At 40.8% G+C, this 11,706-nt stretch overlaps 1 protein-coding gene across 1 annotated transcript in view; it reads right to left on the bottom strand.

Moving 5' to 3' along the window:
* The window catches only part of BMP6 (bone morphogenetic protein 6), a 131,859-nt gene extending 123,104 nt beyond the window's left edge, over nucleotides 1–8,755 (bottom strand). Inside the window, exon 1 of the mRNA XM_023512281.1 lies at nucleotides 8,701–8,755. Within this exon, the coding sequence (XP_023368049.1) occupies nucleotides 8,701–8,755 (55 nt within the window). The remainder of the gene's footprint in view (nucleotides 1–8,700) is intronic.
* Nucleotides 8,756–11,706: the final 2,951 nt, after the last annotated feature.

Raw genomic sequence — 11,706 nt, 5'->3', positions numbered from 1 at the left:
ACAGGAGGTGCAGCGGCTGACCAGCGGACCATCCCCAGCGGCCCTGTCCTCGGGGAGCCCCAGTCTGGGGATGGGTATTCCACAGGAGGTGCAGCGGCTGACCAGTGGACCATCCCCAGAGGCCCTGTCCTCGGGGAGCCCCAGTCTGGGGATGGGTATTCCACAGGAGGTGCAGCGGCTGACCAGCGGCGGCCTTTTGTAGAGAAACACACAGTAGACAAGGAGTATCTACAGGAAAGTTCTAAGCTCTTGTCCCAAAGTCTAGAATACCAATGGCCTCAAGGCGGGTGATCAGAAGGATGGTAAGAGAGAGTTTTCCTCCTTTACTAAGACATCTGATTGGGCTAAATGATACAGGAATTTCCAGATTTTTTTTTGACAGATTCATCCTCTATTGATTCTGGGATTAGGATATCATCATAACATACCAGCATATTCACAGCCCTACAGAAAAGGGGCATTTTGAGAGGCAAGAAAATTATAGGACTATGGAAATTATGGTAATACGGTATAGAATTACAAAATTACATGACTATAGAATTGGAATGTTTTTCAGTACATGATTTGGATATTGACAATGACTCAATCATTCAGCTTGGGTTGCTGACTACAGGGACTGAACTTACGGGGTATATGAGGTCCCCAGCACTGATGTAGCCCCCAAACCTCCCACTTTGTTTTACTTTACAGTGACGTAATACTCCAGCTTTATAAGTTTCTCTCAGAAACATTATCTGCACATGTTCTATATAATACATAATACGTAAGTGTTTTCCAGAAAAATTTAAGAATAAATAGGTATTGTCTAGAGTATTCCAGTATTCCAGTATTCCAGTTTTCTTTTTTATTGTTTTCTACCCCGAGTATAAGAACATGATGTGTTAAACAGTACGGCAGGCAAGAAACATGAAAATTTTTTAAATGGCTCCTTATTGCAAATAAATCGAATAACAGCCTACACTACTGAGTACTTACGCAGTACCAAGCACTGTGCTAAGAAGCTCTTCACATCCACTATCTCAGTTCATCCCCGCAACCGCCCTAAGAACCAGATGCAATTATTACAATTATTATTTCCATTTTGCAGGTGCTACACTGAAACTCAGAGAAGGTAACTCACCTAAAATGACACAGCCCCTAAGTGGTAAAGCCCATATGCAAACCCAGACCGTCTGACGTCAGCACCTGCAGTTCTGACAGCACCATCTCGGATCACTCTAATTTAAGGAATTCTGAGGAAACAAAGCCCTCTATAAATAACACTGTCTTTCCGGGGTGGAGAGTCTGTGGCCTTAAGGCCACCAGGTCCTCATGTGTGACCTTTTGATTAAATCCAAATTTTACAAAACCAATCCTTACATTGTTATCAATACATGTTTCTTTGTCCTTTATATTTTTTATTTCTAAAAGGAACATACTTAAAGTAAGTTTCAACAAAATAACCCTGCCAGACTGACCAGCACAATGAGAACATTAGTAAGTCATAAGAGCTGACAGTTGCCACAATCATGATTGAGTTCTAACTTCTTCTACCTGGCTGGTGCCACTACCACAGGAACCTGGTGGGTGAGAGTTTCTGGGGGTAGAGTACGCCAGTCTGTTATCCGCTTTTGACAACAGTGCACTGCGTCTCTGTTTGAAGTGTAATTTGGGAATGGTCGCACAGCTCAACAGTATTTTTTAATTCTGTCCACTTAACAACCCATCAGAAGGCTGAGAGAACACTAAAGGAAGAAAACAGAGTCTTTAATGAAGATTGGGAATTGCAATATTATCTTGTTTCTGCTAAGATAAGAAGATTTTCTTGCTTTGTGATTCTGCAGTGTCAACCTTAAAGAAATTCAGTGCTCGTCAGTATTATACACTTAGAAGGACCATAAGTATTTTAAGTCAGAGGGAGAGTCATGTAAGGTTGTATTGCAGAAATTAAAAGATAAGAAGCAAAAGCAAAGATAATTTCTTTAAGCAGCAATGAGACCTAGAAGTAAGGCCCCTGAAGCAACTTACAGAGGAGCTTATATACTCAGGAAAAAGAGGGAAGCCATTCAGTGATGTAGAAATTGTGAAAAAATGCACTGTTGAAGTTCTAGGGTGCTTAGCCCCCCTGATAATGTTTCAAAGTACAAACTGCCTCTTTCAGGGAGAGCCATAACTGATTACCTAGCATGAATTAGCCTTCAACTTAACAGAACAACTCCATGAAGCCCTTCAAAAGGAAAATACTGTATCTATTATTCAATCACTTTGGAGAATCAACTGATACGACTGACTTGGTGCAACAGTATCCAGGTCATAACAGATTTTTTCTGCTGTGAAGAGTTGCTTGCTTTGGGCACTCTGAGAAACAGAACATGGGGCATAGATGCCTTCAACAACTTTCAAGATAAATGTCACGAAATTGGACCAAATGTGGTAAATTTAGAGAGTGTATGTAGAGATGGTACACCTTTTGTGACAGGAAAACATGAAAGGTTTATTGCACAGATTAAAAAATGTATTAACAAATCCGGATGCTTTCATTTCTTTTCATTGTATCTTACATCAGCCAAATCTCTGTGCTTAAGCAGCTATTTTAAGTGACACTTTGCAACAAGTTATAAGTATTGTTAACTATAATTTGCAAATGCGGCATGGCATCATCAGTTTCCTAACATGCTGAAATTGAACCATGAGCTACTCAGTGTGGATCTGCCGTATCATTCTAAAGTGTGTTGGCTATCACAGGAACAGGTGTCAGCCGAAATTTTATCTCTGCAAGAACACATAGTTAAATTTTATGAAGAACAGAATCAGCAAGTGAATTATTTCTATAGGAATGTGGCATTTCTGTGTGATATGTCAAATCCAAATGACTTGAATATTTCTTTGCGAGGCAAAACTAAGTCTATATATGCTATGTGGCAAAAAATCCAAGCATTTAGGAAAAAAGCTATTTTCAAAAGATTTCTTCTTCAAAAGGAAATTTTGAATGAACATTTTCCCCAGTTAACAAAGGTCACTGATGAGCAGGATGATACCTGAAAATCATCCGAAAAATATGCAATTGTTATAGATCTGAATCTATAGCAGATCTAATCTATTCTTCATTGCAGAATACAATGAAAGTTCACAGACTTTGAGAATCATATCATACTCAAATTAGCATTGCAGGCCCACCTAGTTGATATCACCAGAGTACCTAACGAACTACAAATGGAACTGATTGAGCTCTCAGTAGATGACATTTTTTTTCCAATTTTTTTTTATTATATCATAGCTGTGTACATTAATGCAATTATGGGGTACAATGTGCTGGGTTTATGTACAATTTGAAATACTTTCCTCAAACTGGTTAACATAGCTTTCACCACATTGTCTTAGTTACTATGTTAAGACATTTATATTCTACACTTAGTAGATTTAACTTGTACCCTTGTAAAACACACCACAGGTGTGGTCCCCCCAATTACCTTCCCTCCACCCATCTTCCCTCCTCCCCTCCCTTCCTGCTCCCCCTTCCCCATATTCTTGGGCTGTAGTTGGGTTATGGCATTCATATGGAAGTGCGGGTGCTTATAAATTGGTTTCATAGTAGGGCTGAGTTGGGGCTACATTGGATACTTTTTCTTCCATTCTTGAGATATTTTGCTAAGAAGAATATGTTCAAGCTGCATCCATGTAAACATAAAACAGGTAAAGTCTCTATCTTTTTTAAGGCTGCATAATATTCCATGGTGTACATATACCACAATTTGTTAACCCATTGATGGATTGATGGGCACTTGGGCTATTTCCATGTCTTGGCTATTATGAATTGGGCTGTAATAAACATTCTGGTACAAATGTCTTTGTTGTAAAATAATTTTTGATCATCTGGGCATATACCTAGTAGAGGAATTGCAGGATCAAATAGCAGGTCTATTTTTAGATCCCTAAGTGTTCTCCAAACATCTTTCCAAAAGGAACATATTAGTTTGCATTCCCACTAGCGGTGCAGATGTGTTCCCTTTTCTCCACATCCACATCAACATGTCTGGTTTTGGGATTTTGTGATGTGGGCTAATCTTATTGGAGTTAGATGATATCTCAAAGCGGTTTTTTTGCATTTCTCTTATGATTAAGGATAATGAGCATTTTTCATGTATCTGTAGGCCGTGCACCTGTCTTCTTCAGAGAAGTTTCTCTTCAAGCCTCTTGCCCACCCTGAGATGGAATCACTTGTTCTTTTCTTGCTAATACATTGGAGTTCTCTGTGGATTCTGGTGATTAAACCTTTGTCAGAGACATAACCTGCAAATATCTTCTCCCATTCTGAGGGCTGTCTGCTTGCTTTATGTACTGTGCTCTTGGCTGTGCAGAAGCTTTTTAGTTTGATCAGATCCCAGTAATGGATTTTTGGTGTTGCTTCAATTGCCCGGGGGGTCCTCCTGATAAAATATTCTCCCAGGCCAATTTCTTCAAGTGTTTTCCCTGCACTTTCTTCTAGTATTTTTATAGTTTCATGACTTAAGTTTAAATCTTTTCTCCAGTGAGAGTCTATCTTCTTTGTTAATGGTGAAAGGTGTGGGTGGGTCTAGTTTCAGTCTTCTACAGGTCGCCAGCCAGTTCACACAGCACCATGTGTTAAATAGGGAGTCTTTTCCCCCACTGAATGTTCTTGATTGGCTTATCGAAAATCAAGTGATGGTAAGTAGCTGGGTTCATCTCTTGGTTCTCTATTCTGTTCCATAAATCTACCTCTCTGTTTTTGTGCCAGTACCGTGCTGTTTTGATCACTATCGATTTATTGTATAGTCTGAGCTCTGGTAGCATGATTCCTCCTGATTTGTTTTTATTTCTGAGTAACGTCTTGGCTAATCGCAGTTTTTTTCTGATTCCATAGAAAACGAAGTATTATTTTTCAAGGTCTTTAAAGTATGACAGTGGTGCTTTAATAGAGATTGCATTAAAATTGTATATTGCTTTGGGTAGTTTGGACATTTTAACAATGTTGATTCTTCTCAGCCATGAGCATGGTATGTTTTTCCATTTGTTAACATCTTCAGCTATTTCCTTTCTCAGAGTTTCATAGTTCTCTTTATAGAGATCTTTCACATCCTTTGTTAGGTAAGCTTCCAAATATTTCATCTTCTTTGGCACTACTGTGAACAGAATAGAGTCCTTGACTGTTTTTTTCAGCTTGACTATTGTTGGTATATATAAAGGTTACAGATTTGTGAGTATTGATTTTGTAACTTGAGATGCTGCTGTACTCCTTGATCACTTCTAAGAGTTTTGTAGTTGAATCCCTGGGGTTTTCCAGACATACAATCATATCATCTGCAAAGAGTGAAAGTTTGATCTCCTCTGTTCCATTTTGATACCCTTGATCACCTTCTCTTGCCTGATTGTGACACCTAAGACAGTAGATGACATTTTAAAGTCATCATTTGATACAAAGAAAGATACAACTGAAACTGGGAAAGCGTTCTTGCTTTTCAACCTCTTATTGCTGTGAATCTGCATTCTCCTACCTCACACAAGTCAAGATGCCTGTAAGGACATAAAGGGCTATTATCTATCTAGAGGATCAGCTGAAACTGCTAACCTCTGTGCTGCCACCAAATACTTAAATCTTTCCAACAAAAAAGCAGACACAACAAAAATCACTAACTGGTTAGTTGCCTTTAAAATTAATAAACAATTTTCATTTTTTGAAATTAAGTACATAATAAATAGATTTTTCAAAATAATGTTCATTTTTAAGTATATCTAATTGAAGTTTCTTGACTGTGGCCTTATTTGATTATAGCTAAATTAATGCAGCCTTCCAACACGAGAAGGTTCCCCACTCCTTTCCCCTAAAAGTTCCCCACTCTTCCATAAACTTAGCAGCTGAAAACAACACAGATTCATTCTCTCACAGTCCTGTAGGTTAGAAGTCCAATGGGGGTCTCACTCGGCTAACATTAAAGTGTCCATGGGACTACCTTCCTTTCTGGAGGCTACAGGGGAAGATCTATTTCCTTGCTCCTTTAACTTGTTGGCAGAATTCAATTCCTTGCAGTTGCAAGACTGTGCGTCCAGGTTCTTTGCTAGCTGTCAGCTCAACTCAGGGCCATTCCCAGCTTCTAGAGGCCACAGCATTTCTTAGCCTGAGGGCCCTTCCTCCATCTTCGAAGGCTGAGGCCTTGAGTTTCTCTTGCCTCTTCTTCCATCAAATCTCTCTGACTGTTCTACCCTCCTCTCTCTCTCTATATATATATTTATTTATTTATTTATTTATTTTATATATATATACTTATATATAAAAACATGTATATTTTTATTTTTGTTTCAGGTTAATTTGAGGATACAAAGAACTAGGTCACAATATTTGCATGTGAGTCCCTTTTACATTTGTGTCCTGCACCCCAGAGGGGTGCTAAATACCTTAATACTGTGCCCATTATCTGGAAGCATTCCCCTTCCCCTCCCTCCTTCCCTCTCTCCACTCCCTTCTCCCCTCCCACCGCCTTGAATTGATTTGAGTTTTTCTCTTCAGATTTTTAGAACCCATGTGATTAATATTCCAGGATGATCGCCTTATTTCAAGGTCAGCTGCTTAGCAAGAGTAATTCCATTTTGCCATACAAAGTAACACATATAATAGACATGACTCTTGAGGGCAGAGATCCTGTGGCAGGAATCCTGCCAGCAGCAAATGCCGATATTGAATGTCCAAACTTCCCTAAACGGCCTCTCATGCCCATCCTTGTTCTTCTTTTTTGTGTACCCAGATAATGAAGTTTTGAGAATCACACTCTGTCAAGGAAACTTTCTTAGGAGTAAGTCCTTATGTGATTAATCCTGGAGGTATAAAGGATTATTGTGTTACTTGTTTAAATCAGCACTAGCTACTTCCAAGTCTAAGAGATGACACTTATCTTTCATGCTACCCAGAACAGGTGTGGGTTGGTGGAAAAGTCAAGAAATACCAGGTAAAAAAATGAAGCTGAACTTCAGTCTAGTCAATTCATTTGACTAAGCAGCCTGCGAATGAGGCCCATGTCACTGATGAAGTGTCCTTATGGGCCAATTATCTTCAAAGATGGGAATATTCTTTGCACCTTGAGTGCAGATGACACTCTTAATTCTAAGCAACCAGCTCACAAATGTATGTTTTTAATTATAAGGAGAAATGAGGGAAAGTGTTTCAGAAGGACCAGGTTAAGTCTATTTAAATGTCTATTTAAATCATAACCTTTCAGATTTTAGTTACTGGAACTAGTACTTTTTCCACAAGTTATAATCTCTTGGGTGCTATTCACGAATTTGTCACCTAATTTCCTCTCTTGATTAAACATTCTAAATTTAACTGCAGGAAAGGAAAAATGCAAACTATTTTAAAATTTCAAAAAGACCTTCAAATGCTGCAAGGACTGGTTAAATGTAAGGTTTGCCTAGACAATTGCAAAAGTGTCCTCTCTGGTCTCCCCATCCCCAGCCTCCTCCACGCTGCTGCCAGAAATATCCCCCCAAAGCACACATCAGTCATTCCACAGTCTTACTGAAAAGTCGTAAATAGTTCCTCACTGCCTCCAAAATAAGGTCCACACTCTTCTGACTGGCTTCCTTATCCCTCACCATCTGGTCTCAGCCTACCTTTCCAACCTTTCCCAATTGAGTTGCCTGCTGCCACCAAGCACCTCAGACTTCTTGCCATTCCCAAAACACCTCTGACAGCATCCCGGATGAGTTCCTCAGACAGGAAGCCACTGCCTCCCATATCTACCAGCGGAAATCCAACCTTTCTTTCCACACTCAGCCTGAATGTCATGTGCCCCCAGGAATTAATCACACCTTCCTTGGTGCTGCCATATATTCTACTTTTACCTCTATCATAGACAGTATTCTACTCCATCTGGGGTCAAGGTCAGTTGTTCATGTGTCTGCCTCCTTCCCTCTAGCCCAGCGGTTCTCAACCTGTGGGTTGCGACCCACAGGAATTGTATTAAAGGGCCCGCGGCATTAGGAAGGTTGAGAACCACTGCTCTAGCCAGCAGCTATAGCGCACTGCCTTCTGCACCCTCACCTTGCTCCTCCCTCCTACAGCCTGTGCCTGCCCTGGTGCTTTGAAAGGCTCAGGAAACACCAGACAATCAAATTAAACGTGTCACATCTAATACTGAAGATACTCCCTGAGTTTAGGAAACCATTTCTTCAGGATGTATTAACTAACCAGTCTTCAGACGCCATTTGGCTAGAGACGCACTGTCATCATATCTTCCAGAATGTAACACAATGTGATGGGAATAAGACTTATCCTTTTATAAATAGATCTTTTTTGCATTCTACACACAAAAGCTGTTAAAACAAGGTTCCTTTTCTGGTAATGGTCAATAAGAGCTTATGGGACTGATCTTTCCACAGATTAACAAACTCTGGTTAAAAAATTTTTTTCTTTTTTTGTAAAACCCACCCAGCTACCTGAAGGCTCTGAAAATTGACCAAAAACTAGACACATTCTGGGTATCCAAGGAACAGCATGGGGTACACATTTACAATGTTGTGACTTTTAGCTTGAAGGCAGGGCCCAGCCTGTGGCCATGTGGCCCGGCAGGAGTGCCAACAGGAAACCCACAGTCTTTCTGCTTGGGAGAGCCAGAGGACAGATTGGGGACATCCCAGAAAGGAAGGGGACCTCAGAAAGGAGAGACACAGAGAGGAATAATCCTAAATTCTGGGTCACTCCTGCATTACCCGTATCCAAGACAGACAACCAATAGCCTCGAGGGGCTTTGTGGGTGCTAGTCATGTTGTGCATCTTGACAGGGGTTTGGGTTACACAGGTATATGCATTCATCAAAGTTCATCACATGGTACATTTCCTTTTATAGAAATTTTGCCTTAAAAAACTGCAAAGATTGAACTTTAATGACATGCAGTTAGAATTATTTCAAAGATAGTCTACTGATAGCTGCCACTATCCTCTGCAATACATGATTTTTAAAAAAAAAGATGGATATTGAATGGGCTGAGTAACAAGAACAGACACACACACTAATGCTGACACAGGAAACGGTTCATTGTAGAATCCAAGTGGAGGGTATACAGATATTTGCTGGTAAGATCCCCGCATTTTTCTGTACACTTGAAACTTTCACAATAAAATGTTGGCAAAAGTTAAAAGGATGCATCACAACTTGGAATTTGCTGCCTCAAAAAGCTGCAAAAGTAAATCAACAATATTTGCAGGCATCAACAAGGAGGGATCCAGGAATTCATTGTGGAATTGTAAACAAAAAAAGCACTTAGGTAAGAGCTTGGTAAAACATGTTTGCTGCCCAGTAGGAAAAAGCATGTACTACAGTTGACCTTAGAGGATCATGGAAATAAATTCCTCATCTCAGGGAAATGTTTTGGTGACATATTTTATTTTCATAGTGTTCACAGGGCTATCCTGGTAGTCTCTGGGGTTAGTGATGCTAGATGGCACCTCAGGAGAAGCTTCGATTCTGAGTTCAGCTTCCAGGGAGCCAGGCTTCAAGCACCAGAAGGGCCACACAAACATAAGAGTGCACGTGAATGAGAATGAGCACGCCTTTGTACTGGCCCCAAAACATAGTCCTCTGGGTCAACAAGAAGTCAAAGAAATGCCCGATCCCTGTGCTTCAGAAAGGGCAGCATCTGATGTCATCTGAGCACTGAGGGAGGAGAGAAGTGTCCTACTTAGAGTGCACCCTGCAGATAAATGGTTCTAACAAGAGCCAGCCCACGGAAAAAGAGGCGCAGAGATTTCAAATAGCCAAGACTCATGAACCTTATAAATCCTGAATAATGCAACATCACACACTATTCCTTATTCCTAAATAAATACAGCACCCCCCTCAAATAAAAAAGAAACGTAACAATAAACTACTTATTTGGGCCAGGGTAGAAAAGGGATACTAGGTACATGCCGTCTACATGGCATATATTTTGCCGCATATTTCCTCTATATCTACATGTATTTTAGAAGTATTAACTACACAAAATTATCACTTGATAGGACTTACAAATACAGAAATTGAAACCATGTTTATATTTCCTCTGGCTATATCCTGGAAGTTCCTCAGACAAAATGTGAAAGACATCTGAGTTTGCCATTTCTGGGGCCTATGTTAACGCCATCTCACTCTCTCTCCCTATTCTCCCTCCTATAGCTAATACCTACAGTGGGAATGACAGTGGTTATGTCTTGTACACTCTGGTAGGGAGAACAACATTTAAACAGAATAAGAAGGGGGGAAAAAGGTCTGTTCCAGGACCTACCTGTCTCATTATACATAACTTAAGGACTGAAGATTTTAAACAACATTTCTACCCATCTATAAAAAGAGAACCATCACATCTCGTGTGTGCTTACTCTGATTCGACATTTTTTCCAACCTATTTGGACGTACTTTGCTCATTTAAGCAGGCTCTCTGGATTGGCTGCTTGGAGGTTAATTCTGCCCGATTTGTTTCACCAGTGCTTTTGAAACAGAGTGAGGCAATAATGCACGTCTGTTTCGGGCAACTAACCAAGAGACCACCCGCCCCCTGAGTAAAGGTATCTCAACCCTGCCCAGGGCTTTGATCTGTTTTCAGTTTTTAAATGTTCCCTGTTGCCTAGTGGGGAGCTAAGTGACTTTGCTTCAATAGACATTATGTCACCCCTCAGCTCTTATGTAAACAGAATGTCTAACACCTTCACAATGTATGCCAAGCTAGCGAGCCTGAAGTGGAAGCTGACAAGATAAGTATTTTGCATCTGCACCTGCAGAAGGAGTGGTGCCTGCTCCTGGGAGCTTTTTGCCTGGTGCAATCAGGCAATTTAAATTTAGACTCGGCAGCACTTCTTTCTGACTCCTATTCATAATTATTAAAGTCACAGTGACATCTGATAGAAGGAAAATAATATTTCTGCTTTCTGAGGCCTTTTTTCCAAACCATCTAGAAAGTCACAGAACACAAACCCTGCGAGGAGAAGGCAACTTCTCTTTTTATAACCACTGCTACGTATGTAACTTAGTAAGCACCTACACCTGATGCTTTATAGTTCATAATCCGCTCATCCAAATGTTTAGTTTTATTAGTAATGGCAGAAAAAGTAAGATGGCATGCACCAATTTTATCTTAGAGAAACTGACCTCTTTCATTGGATATGCATTCAGTGAGTATCAACTAAAGAAAGGCACCGCACTTGGTGCTTGCAGGACGGGGGACATCTCAAAGGTGAATGAAGCACTAGCACAAGGCAGGAATCAGAGAAGTCAGTGGTGAAGGCGATTTGGCCAAAGTCACACAGCTGGGGGGTGGCAGAGCCAACATGGGGGCTCAAGGCTCCCAATTCCTTCTCCTCAGCCACATGGAGCTCCCTTGCGAGCAGGCATCCGAAATCAGACCGCTGCTCTGTGGCGCTGTGCCCTAGAGTCAGTCTCCTGTCATTTGGCCCCAACGTTCTGCCCAAGAGTCAGAGATGGGGATAAGCAACTCTCAGAAAGGCTTTCTTGATGAGGTGGCAATTGAGCTGGGGTTTAAAGAACACACAGAACTGAAAACACAGAAATGAGCAGTTTTGCAGAGGAAATGGGCAAAATCATGGAGCAGAATCTGCTGACTAGAGAACAAAGGATGAAGGGAGGAGAGGAAATCAAATGGGGGCTGAAGTCAGAGGCTTTCGGCTGAATGCAGTGGGCCATAAGGAGCCAACGAAGGTGCAGGAGGAAGGACAATGGACCACAT

Source organism: Otolemur garnettii, unplaced genomic scaffold, assembly GCF_000181295.1.
Source record: "Otolemur garnettii isolate 467f Iridium unplaced genomic scaffold, OtoGar3 scaffold00026, whole genome shotgun sequence".
Taxonomy (NCBI): Eukaryota; Metazoa; Chordata; class Mammalia; order Primates; family Galagidae; genus Otolemur; species Otolemur garnettii.
The sequence above is the reverse complement of the archived record's forward strand: the minus strand, read 5'-3'. Positions and strand labels throughout refer to the sequence as shown.